Consider the following 21,690-nt stretch of genomic DNA (forward strand, 5'->3'; position numbering starts at 1 on the left):
CTCTCTCCCAGGCAGCACATTAGCAAGAACTTGCACTGGAAGCAGAGCACCCAGGCTTCAAGCCAGGCATTCCAACAGCGGACGCAGCAGTCCCAAGCGGCTGCTTCATGACTGCACCAAACATCCAGCCCCCAGACACAAGTCTCTGTTTGAGCCATCGGAAAAAGAGATCTCCACTTCTGTTGGACCTCAAAACCTAAAGGTGGCCATTTTGTCAGCACAAGGCAAAAATCTGAAAAATTAATTCTAATCTAGAAAAGTGGAAACATGTTAATATCTTTAAAGACACTCCTAAAACTACATCCATCCCTGCAACTTGTAAAACTTCAGTACTTTGAATTAGGTATGCTGCCACTTGTAACCAGAGTCCTGATTGGTAAAATAACATCAGCATAGCAACAGACTGTCATCATATCTCTGTTCTGTTTCAACAAGTGATTTCATGTGGATTGGGGAACTTTGGACAAGTGTTTATCTGGTCTTGAGTTCAAAAATGTAATTGTTTACTTGGGCATTCCTTAGGCATATGCTGCATCCAGGTCCTTTGATCTGATTGAAAGGATTTCCCCACTCCACTTGAAGGTCTACTTGAGTAAATATCAAAACCGTACTTTCCGGGCCCAGCGCCGTGGCCTAGCAGCTAAAGTCCTCGCCTTGAACGCCCTGGGATCCCATATGGGCGCCGGTTCTAATCCCGGCAGCTCCACTTCCCATCCAGCTCCCTGCTTGTGGCCTGGGAAAGCAGTCGAGGACAGACCCAATGCATTGGGACCCTGCACCCGCGTGGGAGACCCGGAAGAGGTTCCTGGTTCCCGGCATCGGATTGGCGCAGCACTGGCCCGTTGCGGCTCACTTGGGGAGTGAAACATCAGATGGAAGATCTTCCTCTCTGTATATCCGGCTTTCCAATAATAATTAAAAAAATCTTAAAAAAAAAAAACCTTACTTTCATCATACTCTAGAATTCTCATTGCCCTCTGATGTAACCACATCTCTTTAACTTTTGTCTTGATTCACCCACCTCCCCAGAATATACCTGTCACATCTAGGACCAGATCCCATGCAAAGACCCAGCCCACTTGTACATCCAGTTAAATATTACCCCTTCCTTATACTAACAAGTTTAAGGTGGCAAAGAACTCTTGTTCCATCATAGACCACTTGTGGACAGACCTTCCTGCTTTGGCTTAGAGGATTTTCCCCCACTTATCCCACTTACAGGCAACCCATTGGCCCACTCATGATGGGTATTTCTCTGGGTTGGGAGGCCCACATTAGTGTGTGAATGTGTTTATTGACTTGTTAAATCAGTTTTGTTCTTAGCTGTACATGGTACTAGTCCACTCAGTGTTTCTATCTCTGCAGGAGACCAGAACCTGTAAGAGGGCCAGAGTTGCAGCACAGAAAGTTAAGCTCCTACCTGCAATTCTGGCATCCCGTATGGGTGCTGGTTCTGGTCCCAACTGCTTTGTTTTCAATCCATCTCCCTGCTAACACACCTGGGAAAGCAGCAGCAGTGGAAGATGGCCATGCGCTTGGGACCACCTATGCAGGAGACCTGAATGGAGCTCTTGAGTGGAGCTTCATCTGGGCCCAGCTCAGCCACTGTAGACATTGAGGAGTGAGCCAGCAGATGGAAGATGTTTGTTCATGTGTCTCTTCCCCTAATGCTACCTTTCAAATTAAGTAATACTTTAAAATTAAAAAATAACCTAGGTTGTTGCTGGACTCTCTGCCATTGTCCATGCCTGCAATGATGGATATATGACTGTGTATGAAGAACTATACTTTAGTAATGATATAGGGGAACTCAGTGTGGGAGGGAGCAGAATTTGGAAGGGGATAAGGGAAATTCCAGAAGCCTATGGAACTGTATCATAAAATGATAATAATAATAACAATAATAAAGATTAAAAGATAACCTAGGTTAGAAGTTAGTGTCTTCATCGCTCATATCACCCTGACTGCTATCTCCTCTGCACGGTTATCACCACACCTCATTCTCTTGTGTAACAACCAACATTCCTACTCCTATTCCTTTATATTCTGAATAATATTTGTAAGTCACCTTATAGTTTATAAAATATTTTCATTTATATCTGTCCTTTCAAAAATGGTCCTTAAAACCCGAAGATGTGATGCCGTCTGTTAAGGGTGCCCAGGAGCGCCTGCCCATGGTCCCCATGTCTGCAATGTACAATAAGTCTGGAGGGAAAGTGAGACTCACCTTTAAGCTAGAACAAGACCAGCTGTGGATCGGCACAAAAGAACAGACTGAGAAATTGCCCATGGGCTCCATTAAAAATGTGGTCGGCGAACCCATCGAAGGACACAAAGACTACCACATGATAGCATTTCATTTGGGTCCCACAGAAGCCTCTTACTACTGGGTGTACTGCGTTCCAACTCAATATGTGGATGCAATCAAAGACACTGTGTTGGGCAAATGGCAGTATTTTTGAAAGCACTTTCACCTCTGGCCCAGGAGACTGACCTAAAGGGAAGGACATTGCCGGGAGAGCCTGCAGCATCCCCGGATTGCAGAGTTGTGCAGCTTTGTTTCAAACAGACAAAAAAAAAGTCTCGATTCGCTCTTAGGTGATATGCTGATAGAAGCCAGAGGTGATGTACTTTCACCATTAGTTTCCTTTTAGCTTAAAAATGACCATTTCCTTTCTTGCAGTCAGCTTCATACCATTTTTAAAGTTAATATGGTGGAAATCAATAAATCTTCATTCAGAAAAAAAAAATTAAACCTGAATTTAGCAGAATAGGACACAGTCATTGCAATTCCACATCCTGCCTCCAATCAGGGCTGCATCCCCTTCCAGCACCATTTCTCACCTGACATTCTACCTTCCTGCAGAAGGGCCTAGAGGCGAATCATGATAGAACTCTGATCCTCTCCTCTCTACCATTCAATCCAATTTCACCATGTACCCAGGAGAAAAGACAGAAGAAAATGAAGAAATGAAACTTTATTGATTTTTAAGACCGCATCACTTTGCCGTTGTAGCCAACAGCCTCTGGAAGGAATGGATTGAAGCTGATCTGGGCAGAGCACCAGTCCTTTCAGTACCAAATGGTGAGAGGCTGCCTTGAATTGAAATCTGAGTGAGCTACTGGCACCAAGTTCAAAAACACCAAGGCCAAGTTTTCTAATCAGACATCACTGTAAAAACCATCTGAGGCTTTCTCCAAATTACTAACAGGGAGGCAGACTCTAGCCAGAAGAGATTAGAGCATAATGTGTAAACTCACCTTGCCATTGGAAAAGAAATAACCAGCTCCTACCAAGCAGCAATGGAAAAACTAGAATTCAAAAAGGCCAGTCCTGCCTGCAACTAATGCTGTCTCCTATAATCCTCCACAACCCCAGGCTCAAGTTGTTTGATCTTTGTAACGTAAAGGGGGCAGACAGAGTGTAAGAATACGCTGAGTGTGTCCAACTTCAGTCTTCAGCATTGTATTGGTAAAGATAATGAGCAACTTCTCCCTCAACATCCTAATCATCCATCCTTGTAACTTAAAATAACCCTAGGAAATCACAATTAACTGCGACATGATTCACAGAGAATTTATATCCAGAAGTGATAATTTCCTTCTCTTTAAGCCTTATGGAAAGATGAAAGGCCAGATTAATAGGCCCTGACAGTGATAGAAAAGGAGAGCATAGGGAAAATCTCTTAAGATAATTTGGGTTAGAAGCTGGTAGTGGCATTAAAGTGCCACCTATAATGCAGGCATCCCATGGGATAAACGGGCAAGTCCAAGCTGCTCCGCTTCTACTCCAACTATCTGCTAACGCACCTGGGAAAGCAGTGGAAGATGCCTCAAGTGCTTGGGAGCCTACACCCATGTGGGAGACTCAGAGCAGGCTCCTGGCTCCTGGCTTCATTTTTGCCCAGCTCCAGTGATTGTAGCTCACTCGCGCACTCTCTCTGTCCCTCTCTCCCTGCCTCCCTCCATTTTTCCCTCCTTCCTTCCAACTCATTCATATAAATGAATATAAGTGGCGGTGGCCTGAGAGTTGCCTCGCGACCAGAGAGGGTAGAGCAACAAAGTTCGCGGATCTCTTGCCAGGGTCTCCTCCTCATCGAGGCAATGGCTTCTAAACTTCTGCGAGCAGTCATCCTCAGGCCGCCAGGCTCGGGGAAAGGCACCGTGTGCCAGATGATTGCCCAGAACTTTATCTTGCAGCACCTCTCCAGCGGCCACTTCTTGCGGGAGAACATCAAGGCCAACACGGAAGTTGGTGGTATGGCCAAGAAATACCTAGAGAGAGGCCTTTTGGTCCCAGATCATGTCATTACACGCCTGATGCTCTCGGAGCTGGAGAGCAGGAGTGGCCAGCACTGGCTTCTGGACAGCTTTCCGAGGACACTAGTACAGGCTGAAGCTTTAGACAAAATTTGTGACCTGGATCTAGTGATCACTTTGAACATTCCGTTTGAGACATTGAAAGATCAGCTCAGCCGTCCTTGGATTCACCCTCCCAGCAGAAGAGTGTATAATATGGACTTCAACCCGCCTCATGTGCATGGAATTGATGACATCATGGGAGAAGCATTAATCCAACAACAGAAAGATAAGCTTGAAGCAGTTGCTGCCCAGCTAAGACGGTATAAGGACGCTGCCAAGCCAGTCATTGAGCTATACAAGAGCCGAGGAGTGCTCCACCAGTTTTCGGGGACAGAGACTAATAAAATATGGCCTTATGTTTACACACTTTTCTCAAATAAGATCACACCTATTAAATGCAGACAGGCATTCTGAGCTTGCTCAGTGGAAGAACCAGGAAGATGTGGTCATTCATTCAATTGTGTGTAGTATTGGTGCCGTGTCCAACTTGGAAGTTAGCTGCGACAGCTTCCAGCATCTTTTCTAGTTTACATGGTGAAGCGATAGGAAAACTGAGTAGAAAGAGCTCACAACAAGGCCCTCCTGCCTTTGAAGTGTCTCCTTCCACATGTGGCCAGCCCTTCCCAAGGAAGTAAAGGCTGGTATTGAGGTGGTGAATAACCTGAGCTCCAGCTGACTTCTGATGGCCGTCTTGCTGCCATAGCAGCCTCCTTTTACCCACAATGGCAGTATTTCCTGGTTTTTCCCATGCCCCATGGCTGTTGAACCACATATGTGATGCGTCCCAGGCTTTGTCTCAGGTACTAGCAGATGTGTTGTCCTAATGACAACGGAATTGAAACTGTTGTTCTCAGTGGGTGATTCTCTGATTATGTTGTTTTCCCGAGTAAGAGTGATTCCTTCTCGGCCACCATGCTCCAAAGAATCTTTTCTTTTTGCAACTTTTGAATTAAAACATTTTGACTTGTACTTGTTTTTAAGAGTTTTTATCTTAATGCTTGTACTTTCTGTCACTGTGGCCAATAATGGCTCTTATTGCTTTCTAATTTCTGTGCAAATGAGCTGTGCAAAGTGTCTCCCTTAAACCGCTGCATGGCCTCATGAGCTCCTTTTACTATGAAAAAATTATACACCTATAACTCTTCTAGGAATCCTTAAAAAAGGGCGGGGTGAACGTCCACCTTTATAAAGTGGTAAAGATCTCATAATAGAAATAATAAATCTGTATGGAATTACTGGAGTAATAGCTAATTGTATTTTGAAAATGCTGCTAAATATGTTTTTCTCTGAATGAAACACATGAATAGTTGGTGAAGAGAACTAAGCCTTTGGGGATGAGGAAAACACTGCATTAGCCATGCTTAGAGCTGAGTGTGACAGCTCTACAATTACAGAAAAGCAAAATCCTATTCCTCACAGAGTCTAGAAATGTTTATTAATATTCTGTTATGTTTTATAATGTAACAGGGATAAAACAAGACTTGCCTGGTTTCTAGGAAAAAAATGAATATAAGTAAGTCTTTATACACACACACACACATCCTGTTCAACACAGCCTCTAACACATAGCATAGTAACTTAGGAATGCTGCACCCAGGAACCCCTAAGCATTGGTAAGTCAAACTAAATGTATATAGAGCCAAATTTTCAAAGACAAGTTACTCCTCTCTCATTTCTTCACTAATTTAAAGAAAAATTACACAGAGCAGAGGGTGAGCTGGAAGAGGACTGGTCTCCTTTCCCTCTGCTAAGGCAGTCCCAAAGGCTGAGTTATGCCCAGAGCAGTCCCACACCACCAGGCAGACTGCCCCACCAAGGCCTCCTCCCCTCTCCCCACAGGTCTCCAAGCAGCACCAAACCGGTTGTTAAAAGACTCGGCAAACAGGCTAATTCCACAGCTTAGCCCCCTCCCAGCTATGCACACAAAGAGAAAGAAATAAAAGGGTACTTTGTTCAATTTTTAAGGCTTACAGGAGACATCACTAAACCCCAAGTTGCTGGTGTGCTTTCTTTTCTTTAAAGCAACCAAGAGCTAAAAATGCCCTGCAATAGAGCTGAGATGCAAACCACCTTCCAAAGAGATGTGGATGCTGCTTTCAGAGGGCAGCTCCAAAGTCTGAAACAAGGGATAAGAACATTCTAATAACTGCATGGACAACGGCAACAGAAGATTAAAAATGGTAATAAAAGATTTGGGTGCACGCTTCTGAAATCTTATGCATGAAAGATGATTTCAGTAAGTTCATAGAAAATGCATTTTATGAAAAGACTGCACAAATTTCAGAAATTTTTGGCACCAAACTTTCTTTAAATACTATTTTCCACAAACTTTTTGAGGTACCTCACATGTAAACAGAGCTTTGTAGTGTTGGTACTTTTACTGGGCCCAATAACTCATCTGCTAGAAACAGATCCAGAAGAAATGGACATGGGTCGAATGAATAAACCAAAATATTCATTACAGGTTTTTTTTGACTCAGGAAAATAGAAAACTAAATATACAAATACTGTGACAGCATTATTTATTGTGTAAATATATTGGCAACTGTGTAAGGAATTTATAAATGAACGTAGAAAAATTTTCAGGATATTAAAGCTATGCGGAAAAGTTAGGACAGAACACAATTATCAGCCTCTGAAAAATAATCCTACATAGAGCTTAATGCTCCTTAACAAGAACATTTTTAATGTTTCAGCTTTGAGTGTAATGTTTGCTGAAGGTTATTTGGAAATATTCTTTATCATAAAGAAAACTCTCTTCTGGGGAAGCACTGTGGCACTGTGCATGAGACCCTGCTGTGCCAACATCCTATATGGCCCAAGGAGTTGAGTCATCCTCCACTTCTTTCCCAGGCCACAAACGGGGAGCTTAACTAGAAGTGGAGTAGCTGGGACATGAACCAGTACCCATATGAGATGATAGTGCCGCAGGCAGAGGCCTAGCCTACAACACCATGGAACCAGTCCCTTGACAGGATTTTGCTTTTAATTTTAGGGTATCTATTTATTTGAGGGAGTGAAAGAAAGAGGGCGAGTGAGATCTTTCTTCTACTGGTCTTTCCTAATGTTTGCAACATCCAGGATTAGGCCAGACTGAAGCCAGGAGCCAAGTCCATCATCCAGGCCTTCCATGTAGATGGCAGGAACTCAAGTTTCGACCCATTATCTGTTGCCTCATGACACATTAGCAAGAAAGTAGATCAAACATGAGTGGGAATCCATCCCAGACATTCCAGTGTGGGAGGCTGGCATCCCTGGCACTGATTTGACCACTATGCCACAGTGCCTGCCACTCAACAGATTTTCATGTAAAGGCTGTCACAGCTTCATAAAAACGACTTTCTATTCCCTAGGAGAATTTATACAAGCTTGAAATTATTTCCTTGCATGTTTCAGAAAACTTGTTGATAAATCCATTTGAGCTTGGATTTTCTCTTATTGAGAAATTTTTGACTAGTGGTCTATTTTATAATTACAGCATTGGAGCGAATGCTGTGGTCCAGTGGGTTAACTTAACACGTGACTGGCATTCCATATCACAGTTCAAGTAGTGGATGATCCGCTCTGTACCAAGCTCCTGCTAATGTGCCTTTGAAGGTAGAAGACGGCCCACAAAACTGGGCACTGCCAACCATCCGGGAGACTGGGATGGAGCTCATGGCTCCTGTCTTCAGCCCGGCTCATTTCTGGCTGTCACACCCATTTCAGGAGTGAAGCAGTAAATACAAAATCTGCCTCTAACTCAATTGCTCTGCCTTTCAAATAAGAAAAAAAAAATACAATTATTCAGGCTTTGTATTTTTTTTTGGCTAGACTTCTTTCTTTTCTGATATGAATATTTAGCCACTTGCCCCAAACCCAAGTTTTAACCCATGGTATTTTTTATTATCAGTTAAAAATATTTTCAGAGGGCCCGGCGGCGTGGCCTAGCAGCTAAAGTCCTCGCCTTGAACGCGCTGGGTACCCATATGGGCGCCGGTTCTAATCCCCGCGGCCCTGCTTCCCATCCAGCTCCCTGCTTGTGGCCTGGGAAAGCAGTCGAGGACGGCCCAAAGCCTTGGGACCCTGCACCTGTGCAGGAGACCCGGAAGAGGTTCCAGGTTCCTGGTTCCTGGCTTCGGATCGGTGCGGCACCAACCACTGTGGTCACTTGGGGAGTTAACCATCAGACGGAAGATCTTCCTGTCTCTCCTCTCTATATATCTGACTTCGTAATAAAATTTAAAAAAAGATTTAAAAAAAAAAAAGATTTTCAGAATTCCATTACAGTTTCACACTGAGCACAATTGTTATTTTGAAACACATTTCTATAATTAATCAGTTACTTTTTGTTATAGTTACTAGTTTAATTCCATTGTGGTCTCGGAACTAGTCTATGTGATGCCAATTCTTTGATAACTGAGACTCGCTTGGTGAGAGTTTAAGGTCACTTTTGTAAGTTTTCTACATGTTACTTAAATAATATGCATTCTGAATTTCTGAGATGCTGTGATCTTTGTATATTTACCAGCCTAAACTTAATTGTACTGTTCAATTATATTGTCAACTGATTTCCCATTTTATCAAGCATTGAAATGCAAATTAATTATATCATTTTCTGCTTTATATCTATAATGTTATTAAATGTATATTGAGGGCTGTTTAGATTTATTCTTATTGGAAAAGCAAATATACAGCAAAAAAAGGAAATATAGAGATAAAGATTTTTCATCTGCTGGTTCATTCCTCAAGAGGCCGCAATGGCTGGAGCTGAGCCAAAGCCAGGAACCAGGAGCTTCTGCCAAGTCTCCCACAGCAGTACTGGGTCCCAAGGCTTTGGGCCGTCCTCAACTCCTTTCCCAGGCCACGAGCAGGGAGCTGGAAGGGAAGCAGAGCAGCTGGGACACCAACCAGTGCCCATATGGAATCCTGGCGTATGCAAGGTATTTAGCCACTAGGCTATCATGTGCGATACCAGCATTCCATCTGGGTGCCCACTCATGTCCTGGCTGCCCCACTTCTGATCTAGCTCATTTCTAATGGAGACAAAAGCAGTGCAAAATTATCCAAATACCTGGGACCCTGCCACACATATGGGAGACCCAGAAGACACTTCTGGCTCCTGGCTGCAGCCTGGCCATTTGAGAAGTGAACCAGAAAATGAAAGATCTCCCAGTCTGCCCCTCTCTGAAACTCCGCCTCTCAAATAAAACTAAACAACAAAAAAAGTCACAAGGCCACCAGGCTTAATAAACTTGGGTTAGTACAGGACAATAAAATATGTAAGAATGGAGGTTTAAAAGATGGATCCCTAAGAAACACTTTAATAGAATGTTTCACCTTAAGAAAGTACTGGACATGTTCAGGAGACATCAGTTTTTGCCTAAAGAGTGACAAACAAAATGTGAGAGAGATAAATCCTAGCTGGAGCCATACCTTAAAAGGCTTATTCCGGAAAGAAATAAGAATAATGAGCAAAAAGGTAATCACATAGTTGAAATATGTAGATGCTGGTGTCGTCAACGGATTTTCACCAAGTCAGTTAAATCTGCTGCCAGAGGCCAGTGTTCTGGTGCAGAGTGGTTAGCTCCTGCTGGGACTGGCAGCACATATCAGAGTCAGTTGGAGTCCCCACTACTCTGCTTCCAATTCAGCTTTCACTAGAACACTTTAGACCTGGTAGGGGAACTGTGGAGGGGAGCAGGTCTCCTGCTGAGCCACTGCTCCTACTGGTGAGCATAAGAACTGAACTGGGGGCAAACCAGGTTGGGCAGGGCTATAACACCTGTTGACCTGCACATGAAATGCACTGGAGTAGAGCCAGGCTGGGCTGACCAACTGTACCCACTAGTGCATGAGCCAGAGTAAGCAGAGGCTGGTTGGGCATCAGCTGGCAAATGCTGGGACCAGGGGATACTCTGTCAAGCTAGACAGCACAACTACCTGGAGAGAGTAAGATCCAGGACTGGGAGTTGGCCCAATAGGAAAACTGTGGGCACCTCTCTGATGGGCACCATTCTCCAAGTGGAGAGCATGAGAATCAGGGCATGGTGGGCCTGGGTAGACAGGCAGTAGCACCCGTCAGTATAAGTGTGGGTTGGATAGTGGGGTCCATTGGGCAGAGCTAGGTCAATGCCCATTGATGTGTAAGAGAACTTGAATGGGATGTGAGACAGACTGGACCAGTCTGCTGCACATACTGGCAAGCATAGGAACCAGGGCTAGGAGAGGGCCTAATAGGGGTTATTTGGGGTCATTCCAACTAGGCTGCAGTTCCCGCTGGTGTATGTGAGGGCTGAATAAGTGGTGAGCAAGATTGGGCTGGGCCAAAACATTCATTGGTTTACATAAGACACAGAACTGAAGACAGAACTGACCCAGCAATTGCAACTAGCAGTGTGTGTGTAGGCTGATGTGGGTGATGGACTGAGCCAGATTTCATACTGGCAAATGCACACAAGAGTCAGGTCTGGGATCACTTCAGGCGAGGTTGCTTGGAGGATCACCCCAACTAAACTGCTGAGCTCAGAACTCCAACCATGGGGAGAATCACAGGATCTATGGTCTGACCATGGAGTGCATGTGTCAGAACTGGGCCTCTTAAGTGGCTAAAACATAGCAGTGGATGGCATGCGCAGATGCACAAGGAGAATATGGCAGTCCATCTGGGGCCTGCAGAGAACATCTGGTACCATAGCAGAGGAATGAGGGGGGAACAAATTGGACAACTACCCCAGCCAAGTGTTGACAGCAAATATGTGGACGAATGAGGATTCTAAGGTTAACTATGTCAGCCAATGGACCTTATATTTCTTCATTTCTTTGATCAGCAAGATTGACAGTATTTCAGAATTATCGAAACCACTTCAGCAGGACCCTCAGAGCTTGTTCCACATCGGGGACCCTGGGATGACAATGGGTGGCCATTTCCCAACCCTGATTACTGAGGCAGTTGGGAGGCTGGGTGCAGCTTTTCCTCTTCTCTCCTCACTTCCCTCAAATACAGAAAGAAGAAAAAGAAAAATTGGAAAGTGCTTTCTCCTGCTTTCCCCTAGTCCTCAACCCTTCTCACCCCAACTATGTAAACATCATCAAAAATCAAATTTAAAAAAAAAGTATGTGGGGAAACAAAAAGTGGAGCAGCCAGGAGAACCTGAATCAGCACCCACATGATATACCAGCTCTTGCAAGCAGAGGATTAGCCAGTTGAGCCATCATGCCAGCCTTGGAGTAGAACTTTTCCATGTTCATCTTTCTATAAATAAATCAACCCAGAGGCTGATGGTGTCATATGCTGGGTTAAATCACAGCTTACAATGCCAGCATCCCATATCAGAGTCCCAGTTCAAGTCCCAGCTGCTCCACTTTCAATCCACCTTTCTGCTAACACATCTGAGAAGGCAGTATAAAATCGTGGAGATTCTTGGGCCTCTGCCACCCACATGGAGACCAGAATGGAATTCCTAGCTTCTAGGTTCAGCCTGGCCAGAGCTGGCTGCTGTGGCCCTGGAGGAGTAGAGCAGTAGGTGGAGGACCCCTGCATCTGTCTCTGTCTTTCAAATAATTAAATAATCTGTGACAGCAAATCAATTTTAACAACTATCCATTCACAAAAAATGCCTTCATGATAGCTAAGGGAAACAAGAGACAAAGGCCCTGAATATAGCACAGAAAATAAGTCACAATAAATAGGAAGAACAATTTCACCTTACCTACATCACCCCTGCCACAATCCCAGGCAGTGCAACATGGAGATACCCTTTGCACAGAGGAAGAGGGAGGTGAGCCACAGACTGCAATGCTAACAGGCCCACCATGGTAAAAACTCAGAACCAACAGGGAACTCACAGCTCCAAACTCTGGGCTAGTATCCCAACTGAACATCAAGGCCTGTCCAGCTCTATTCAGGGCCCACAGCACAAGGTTCCAGAATGCTATGTTATACTCAGTCTGTAGGCAGGTCTGAAGCCTGGAACCCACCAGATTCACCCAAGTTTCCCAAAGCTATCGATAGGCCCAAGTAGCACCAAGAGTTAGAATCGTCCCAGTGCCAGGCCAGCTCCCAGGCTCAGTCTTCAGGGCTGCCACAAGTCCAAGCCAACCCCTACAGATTCAGGTACCAGACAAGTTCCAGTGCTGAGCCAAGTCATTGAAGATTCAGGCTAAGACCCTTGCAACAGGTCAACCCCAACAGACCAGATTTCATGGTATACCCTGTGGATGCATGTCTCAGGCTCCCACAGGTGAACACTGGTTTTGGGTCCACATTCACAAATACAATCAACAGATCCACCCTACAGATCCAGTATCCAAGCCCAGTCCCAAGACTTAGAAGCCAGGCTCACTGACCTGCTAACCCAAGCACCAGGCCAGCTGTACAAGGTCTCTAACATCAAGGCCAACACCAACGTATCACTCCAGATAGTCCTGCCCAGAATCTCAATGGGCTGATAAGTGAATGTTATTACTAGACAAAGCATGTCTATAAATACTATGTAAGTTCCACTTGACAAACAAGAAAAGGGCCCAATTGATGGCTCAATTGGCTAATCCTCACCTTGCAAATACCATGATCTCACAAGGGCGCCTGTTCATGTCTTGCTGCTCTACCTCTCACCCAGCTCCCTGCTTGTGGCCTTGGAAAGCAGTAGAGGACGGCTCAAAACCTTGGAGCCCTGTACCTAAATGGGAGACCCAAGGGGAGGATTCTGGCTCCTGGCTTTCGATCAACTCAACTCTGGCCTTGCAGCCATTTGGGAAGCGAACTAGTAGATGGAAGATCTTTCTGTCTCTCCATCTCATTATGAATCTGTCTTTCCAATAAAAATTAATCCTTTTTTTAAAAACAATCAAGAAAAAAACATTACATCATCAAGCAAAATAAAGCATCCATAACCCATCCTGAAGAAACTGATATTTATAAACTGACAAATAATCCACTACAATTTCTTTCCACTGCACTTATTTTAAAGAAATGTTGTAAACACAATATTTGGGACAGTAGTTAAGACACTGGGTAACACATATCACATACCCATGTCAGTTTCATGCTCTGCTTCCAATTGCAGCTTTCTGTTCGCACACACCAGGGGGACCCAAGGCAACAGCTCAAGCACCTCAGTTCCTGCCACCCATGTTAGAGCCCGCGCTGAGTACCACGTTCAACCATTTTTCTTTCCTTTTCTGCCCTTTGGGTGATTCATTCGTGCCCTTCCCTGAGGTGATACATGAAAGCACTTCTACCAATGTCTCAGGTCCTTCCTCGCTTGGATCTCCTATCACTATGGCAAAAGACCTCCCTCTCCCTCTCTCTCTCTTAAATAAATCTTGCTGTGCACACTGAGAAAAAAAAAGAGAAAAAATCATTATGTACAGAGAAACTCAATTAGTCAAAACAATAAAACGTTTGTACACACATATGCACACAACATGGAAGCATCTAAGTATATAAAGCAAATAAAACTAAACCTGAAGTGGCGTGGACTATTACACAATAGCAATACCTTATTTAATACCTTATACTCAGCACTGGACAGTCAGGGAAACAGGAGAGGAACAACAAGGCAACATCAGGCTTCAACCACCTCGGGGCCAAACAGACATTTTCCATCCAAAACCAGGATATACATCTTAAGAAAAGATCATGTTAGGCCACAACCAAGATTTAACAAACGTTATCAGACTGGAATCAAACCATGGATCTTTTCTAACTACAAAGGGTAGGAATTTTGGAATTCCTCCAAAATAGGAATGGTATTATTGGAAAATTCAAAAACACATAGAAATTAAACAATATGCTCCTGAACAAGCAGTAGGTAAAGAAAGAAATTGAAGGAGGAATTTCAAAATATCTCAAGATAAATAAAAATGAATGTACAAGAAAACAAAACTTAGGAGATGTAACAAAAACATGTTCTAAGAGGAAAGGAAGTTCTTGACAGTCAACATCTACATTAAAAAAGAAGGGGAGGGGCTCGGCAGCATGGCCTAGTGACTAAGGTCCTCGCCTTGATCCCATATGGCCGCTGGTTCTAATCCCGGCAGCTCCACTTCCTCTCTATCTCTCCTCCTCTCAGTATATCTGACTTTGTAATAAAAATAAAATAAATTTAAAAAAAAAAGAAGGGGAAGCAGGCATTTGGCACAGCAATGAGGATGTCAGTTGGGATATTTGCATCCCATAGCACAGTGCCTGGGTTCAAGTCCCAGCTCCCTAACAATGCACACTCTGGGAAACAGCCCAAGCAGCTGCTTCGCTGCCATCCTGTGAGCCATTGGCCAGGCCCAGCTACTGCAGGCACTGGGAAGTGAATCACATCTCTTTCAAATAAACTTCTAAAACTCAAGGAAAACAGAAAAAAAAACTTTTAGTTAGGACAGCGTTTTGGTTAGAATACTAGTTCAAACGTTCATATCCCACCTTATGAGAACCCGGGACCAAATCCCACTTCCAGCTACTAACCACAGCTTCCCACTAATGCAGACCCAGATAGGCAGCCATGATAACTCAAACAGCTGGGTTCCTGAAACCATGTGGATTGAATCCAGCTCCTGACTTTAGCCCCCATCCAGCCCCGACCACATCAGGCATTTGGTGACAGAGCCAGCCCCTGGTAGCATCATCTTCATACTTCTCCCCAAAATTAGCATGTGAGAAGGAAGGAGGGTGAGAGAAAGGGAAGGACCTCAGTACCTCAAGGAACTGGAAAAGCAAGGACTAGACTCAAATTTAGTATAAGCAGAACGAAGGAAACAATGACCATCAATGATGATCATGAAAAAGATTAGAAAAGCTATAGAAAATGTCAAATACACCAAACTTTTCACTAAACTAAAAAATATGCAATATACACACAATGGAATAGTATCCCCCCCAAAGGAAATCGCATCATTTTAACAACATACATGATCCTAGAGAGCAATATGCTGAGAGAAATAAGCCAGGCACAAAACGGCAGACACCCCACGCTATCAGTTTTATGAAGAATTAGAGTCTTAAAAAATGGAGTGGGTTAGAGCCACGTGGCAGAAAGGAAATTTTACTAAAAGGCTACAAAATCTTACTTCAGCAGAATAATTTTGAGATCTACTATATGATTACTACAATTAATGACTTGTATTCTTTAAAGTTAACATGAGAGATTTTATGTCTCACGAGAAAAAAAGTGAGATTTATAAGTGACATAAACACGGTTATCTCAATCATTTCAAATGTATACATACTTTTTTTTTTTTTTTAAGATTTATTCATTTTTTTATTACAGCCAGATATATACAGAGGAGAGACAGAGAGGAAGATCTTCCGTCCGATGATTCACTCCCCAAGTGAGCCGCAACGGGCCGGTGCGCGCCGATCCAAAGCCGGGAACCTGGAACCTCTTCCGGGTCTCCCACGCGGGTGCAGGGTCCCAATGCATTGGGCCGTCCTCAACTGCCTTCCCAGGCCACAAGCAGGGAGCTGGATGGGAAGTGGAGCTGCCGGGATTAGAACCGGCGCCCATATGGGATCCCGGGGCTTTCAAGGCGAGGACTTTAGCCGCTAGGCCACGCCGCTGGGCCCCAAATGTATACATACTTTAAAACATGTTTTATACAGTACACAACTTTTGCCAACTGAAATATTTTTAAAATAAGCAGTTTCTTTAAACTGATACAGAACAATACACACAATAATCTGTCAAGAAAAAATGCAAAATGCCAAATTGTGTGGCTAGTGCACTATTATTCAATTTTTTTAAATACTGATTTTTAAAATTTGAAAGGCAGAGAAAGATCTTCCTTTTGCTGTTCCACTCCCCAAATGTCTGCAGCAGCCAGGGGATCCTACACTAAAACCAGAAGCTCAGAACTTAATCCAGTCTCCCCCCTCGGTTGACTGGGACTCTAACACTTGAGCCATCATGCGCCGCATGAAAGGTTGCACAGGGCCAGGGTGCTGAAACTGACAGGAGATCTAAAACTGGAACCCAACACACCAAGATAGAGGCAGGTGTTTTACATGGTAACTAAACTGCAGCACCCCTACTATTTTTTTTTTTGAAGATTTTTTTTTTATTACAAAGTCAGATATATAGAGAGGAGGAGAGACAGAGAGGAAGATCTTCCAACCGATGATTCGCTCCCCAAGTGACCGCAATGGCCAGCGCTACGCCCATCCAAAGCCAGGAACCAGGAACTTCCTCCAGGTCTCCCAAGTGGGTGCAGGGTCTCAAGGCTTTTGGGCCGTCCTCAACTGCTTTCCCAGGTCACAATCAGGAAGCTGCATGGGAAGTGGAGCTGCCAGGATTAGAACCGGCGCCCATATGGAATCCCGGTGCGTTAAAGGCAGAGGACTTTTAGCCGCTAGGCCACCGTGTGCCAGGCCCACTATTTTATTTTTTAAAGATAAAAAAGATATGGGCATATTTGCACATATGCATATACAATGTCTTTAAAAATATGCAAGAAGCAGTACAGTCGATCTATGAAAGAACTGAAACGCTGAGGAAGAGATGGATGAGAACTCCCACTAAATGCTCTTTTAAGCTTTCAAATTTTGTGTCCATGTATATTTCTGATGCATTATTTTTTTCCAAATGCAAGTTAACACTGCCATAAGAATTCTGTGGGAAAACATACTTTGCATTTACTCTGCCAGGTTTGAGAGGAGAAATCTTCAACCATGTGCTGAAAACTGGTCTTGATTTGTGGTTTTGTTTTTACTGAAACTTAGAGATTTCATATTTCGTTTTCCAAATGAAAAAGAAGTTTGTACAGAGTTTCTGTTCACACTCTTCCAAGATTAGTTTAATGATTTACCCAGTAAACAAAAAAATACCAATTCACTACCTATTCAAGACAATAGCACCCATGGCTCAGAATGAAACATTTGTATACAAGCTTTCATTTTTTTCCACTAAGAAAAAGGCTCTTGTGACATTCACATTCAGATACTGCTCAGGAAAATATGAGTGATCACTCTACAGTGATTTCTGTGTGAGCAGAAAAGCCAGGGAGGAAAAACAGAAAGAAATGTCATAGCCTTCGCTGCTCAGGAGTCAAACGGGTCTGCCTCCCATTGGGCCACTGGGTCTGGCTGCAGCCAATAGGCAGGCTCCATGAGTGGTGAGAAAAATATGAAAACTTGCACAAGCCTCTCCAGCCCTGTTAGGACAACTCAGGAGAGTGTAGAGAATACTCGTTTTAAAAATTACTGAGTGTGAACTGTGATGAAACTCGCAAGGCAGGTCGGAGATTTTTTCAAATTGCTTCCTCCTGTCTTCTAGCACTCCAGGGACAGAAGACGGTATGCCCTATTATAGAAACCCAAGTGTTCCTTGCTTTTATCATCTTAAAACTAAGAATTCTAAAGGCACAACATCGTAGTCAGCGAAGAGTGCAACCTTGCCTTGTTCACAGGCAGTCAGTATCTTTCTTGCGCAGCCTTCCAGACACTCTACACCCAAACAAAAATAGATTTCCCCACACCATTCCCCTGGAACACCCTCCTTTCTACCCAAAACCATCTTTACACTGAAAAAAATGAAACAATCTTTGCATAATCCTAGTTCAATATCAACACATAACCAATTTCTACAAAGAAAATTCTTGAAAAAAATTTTTTTTCCTTTCAATATCTCCTTTATCACAGTTAAGAGAAAGCTTAAAAAATGAGATGTCAAGAGAACTAAATTGTATACGATTGCTTCATAAATCAACTCACTTAACTTCTGGTCCGGGATTGTGACCTCTGAAAAACCTCCATAGATCTTCCAAGAGCTCCCCAGGGATAATTTTGCGGAGGTTTTATTAACACTCCAGTGAGATCTGTGCTGAGGTCCACAGGCGTCTCCAACTAAATGTGGAGGGAGGGAAGCGGGAAGCTGAATTCAAATACTTGGTTCTCTGTAGGCTAGTAACAAGGAAATGAAGACATGAAAGGGAAACCTCCCGTGCTTTCAATTGGTTAATAAGTAACTCACATAGTGCAGTGCCAAACCAGAACCTTCTGCCTTGCAGGGGCAATTTAGCAGGTAAGGCAAGAGCACACAGCTGAACAAGTTTATTATTAAGTGCCTTGCAAAATTCAGAAGAACCAGCCATAATGGGACGTCTGCTCTTAGGACAGCCTCTGAAAACAAGAACCTAAACCAGAGTTACACAGCATCAATGTGGAGTGTGCGGAGGTGGCTGGAAGTCCAGCATCCAGTTGTGTGAAAGACTCCACCTTTACTCCACTTCTTTTGAAGTCAGGTATATAAAGCAAGAAAACCAGACAGGGAGGTGTGCTTTTAAGGTATAGTATATTACTAAGAACAGTAGACCATACCAGACATCCACTAAGTTAGGCTCAATTCCCAATGTGGCCACCAATTATCTGTGTGCGCATGAACATTTCCTTAAAGATTTATTTTATTGAAAAGGTACATTTTACAGAAAGAGTCAGAGAGAGGTCCTCTCTCCACTAAAATACTCCCCAAATGGCTGCAACAGTCCATATTGAGCTGATCTGAAGCCAGGAGCTTCTTCTGGGTCTTCCACACAGGTACAGGGTCCCAAGAACTTGAGCCACCGTCCATTGTTCTTCCAGACCATAAGGTAAAAGCAGAATCAGAAGTAGAGCAGCCAGGACTCGAACTAGCACCCATAAAGGATGTAGGTGCGACAGGTGGAGGGTCAGCGCACTAAGCCCTCTCTGGGCCTTGAGCACAGGCTTCTTCATGGCTAAACCAGCTCAGCACAATCCAATTGTAACTTCCCAGTACCCCAGCAGAACAATTTACAGCGCACCTGTCATATACACTTCCAGCAGCTTACCAAGATGATTCTGGTCCCCAGTTTGCATGAGCGGAAGGCACCATGTGGTTCATCGCAACAGTTAATCTCTCAATACTATTTCAAGAAAAATGGGTGGACAAAGTTTACACAAGATAAAACCAGTATCTAACTTCAGCACCTCCCTAAGCAGTGTTTCTAAGGTTGGCATATTCTTCCAACTTATCTTTACTACGACAATATTTTATTTCAGGACTAGCACAGTAGCGTAGTGGCTAAATTCTTCACCTTGCACGCACTGGGATCCCATATGGACACTGGTTCATATCCCAGTAGCCCCGCTTCCAATCCAGCTCCCTGCTTGTGGCCTGAGAAAGCAGCTAAGATCGACCCAAAGTCTTGGGACTCTGCACCTACGTGGGAGACCTGGAGGAAATTCCTGGCACCTGGTTTCAGATCGATGCAGCTCTAGTCACTGTGGCCACTTGGGAAGTGATTCAGTGGACGGAAGATTTTGCTCTCTCTTCCTTTCTGTATATCTTACTTTCTAATGAACATAAACAAATCTTTTTTTAAAAACAAGAAAATATTTTATTTAATTTTCAAGTAAAAATGAGAGCTTTCGCAGACATACTATCCTAAGCTGACAGTTTTTCTGTTTTAGGATATGGAAAATATTACTTCATTCTCTTCATGCTTAAAGGATCTCTTCTGAGAAGTCATCAGTAATTCTGATTGGTTTTCGTCTGAATGTGATTTACTCTTTTTGTGTTTGGTTCAATATTTTTAAAAAGATTTAGAATTTATTTATAATTTATACATTTATAATTGATAATCCATCTAGCATAAACCCAATAATACCACTTCGAGCAATATATCCTAAAAAAACTTGTTACATGAAAAAGCAACATCCACCCCTATGTTCATTGCAACACAATCAATAGTCACAAAAACATGAAGCAACCTAAATGCCCAACAGAGGATGAGATAAACTGTGGTCCATCCACTCTATGGAATTCTACTCAGCTATTTAAAAAAATAAAATACAATTGTTTATAACCAAATGGGCCAAACTGGAAACCATTATGCTAAGGGAAAGAAGTCAATCCCAAAATGTCAGATATCATGTTAGCCCTAATATAAGACAATATGTCAAATCTAAGGATTTTTCCTGTGAATTCTACCTTATTGCATGTCCTGATTATTTGTACCTTTTGTAATAAGACCTTGTGATATAATCCATTAATCAATCATGCATAAGAGACTGATTGCTTATAGTCACCTGAGACAGTCAACGTCCCATTTATCACTGTTACTGCTACTGCTCATAAGTGACGATGATCTAGTCCTCATCGTACTCTCACCAGTGCCACAGGGGACACACCCTGGCATTTATTGCTATGTGAAGATGCTGGACACTCTTTCTCCACCCCTAGCGTCACAGTGATACCTTTGTTACATGATCGTTAACTTCACGGGGATGAAGGTTCACTTTCTTTTATGTTCTTTTTCTTTTCTCCCCGTGGTGGACGGTACTCAAGGGGATGCTTAATGGAAGCAGAGCAGAAATTAATGTGCTCGTAGGTAGAAACAGAGAAGTCAATCCTCATGCATGCAGTACAAGGATGGACTCACAGCCATATGGTTAATCTCCTACATTGTTGGGAGACACCTCAGTGGCAACATAATGGACCAGTGACAATTCACAAAAGACACCCATTGTAAGACTGGAGGGGAGAAGAGTGGAAAGGAGAGAGAACTTGGAGAGGGGGAAGGGAGACCCCAGTGCCTATTATATGGTGTAATAAAACAAAACTAAATAAAAATAAACCAATATCTAAATCTTAGGATGCCAGAAAACATACATTAAAATCACGAGCGCTCCTCTTCACCCCACTGTGAGTTACAACAATCGAGAAGTGATAAGTGGATGACTTTGATGTGGAGCAAAGCTCTGCAGAACAGAACCTAAACATCACTCAATTCCAAACAAATAGCCAACACTATTTATAAACAAAGTCTCAAAGGTTTTCTGGAGCCAGGCCTCAATTTATAACCTCCTAAACTCCACATCCAAGCAACAGCTTCTCCCCCAACCAAACGCTGACCAGAATCGTCTGTCTGCACTTGGCAGAAAATAAGGAATTCGAAAATAAAACCAATTCCAAAATGGAAGATTCAGTGAACGAAAGCCACTGTGGCAACGCCATGTGGCAGACCTGGGAAGTAAACAGAGTCGAGCTCAAATCCAAGCCTGCTCCCCCGCAGGAGATCCCAAGCGGGAACTTCACTTCTCAGAGACGCAGCAGTCATGACAGATCACAGCAGCGCTTTTTCTGAGTTGAGAAGACAATCACAGTAAAAACCTGCACGTCAAGTACATATCCGTATCCCTGTCCTCCTTTCCTTCCAGAGACCTCTAGGCTACTCACTGGACAGTAACCAGAAAAACCACGCCTGCTTATGTTAAATCCTGGGTACGCCACAATTCTTTAGGTCAAATACTACTGATGGAAAAAAGAACTCTCATGTCTATGCATGCACCATATGTGTTCTCATGATATACACATCTTGGTAACCAAATATACCATCACA

General features: G+C 43.4%; 1 protein-coding gene across 1 annotated transcript; it reads left to right on the forward strand.

Annotated features, from left to right (window-relative positions):
* The first annotated feature begins 4,037 nt into the window (after positions 1–4,037).
* LOC101534347 (adenylate kinase 4, mitochondrial-like) lies at positions 4,038–5,263 on the forward strand. Its single transcript, XM_036494867.2, has one exon. It carries the CDS (start codon positions 4,105–4,107, stop codon positions 4,774–4,776), a length of 672 nt encoding a protein of 223 aa, XP_036350760.2. The 5' UTR covers positions 4,038–4,104; the 3' UTR covers positions 4,777–5,263.
* Positions 5,264–21,690: the final 16,427 nt, after the last annotated feature.

This window comes from Ochotona princeps, chromosome 3 (genome assembly GCF_030435755.1).
Source record: "Ochotona princeps isolate mOchPri1 chromosome 3, mOchPri1.hap1, whole genome shotgun sequence".
NCBI lineage: Eukaryota > Metazoa > Chordata > Mammalia > Lagomorpha > Ochotonidae > Ochotona > Ochotona princeps.

Bases quoted from the DNA above. Each gene is read 5' to 3' on its own strand.
- LOC101534347 (XM_036494867.2), top strand. From the start codon at position 4,105: ATGGCTTCTAAACTTCTGCGAGCAGTCATCCTCAGGCCGCCAGGCTCG.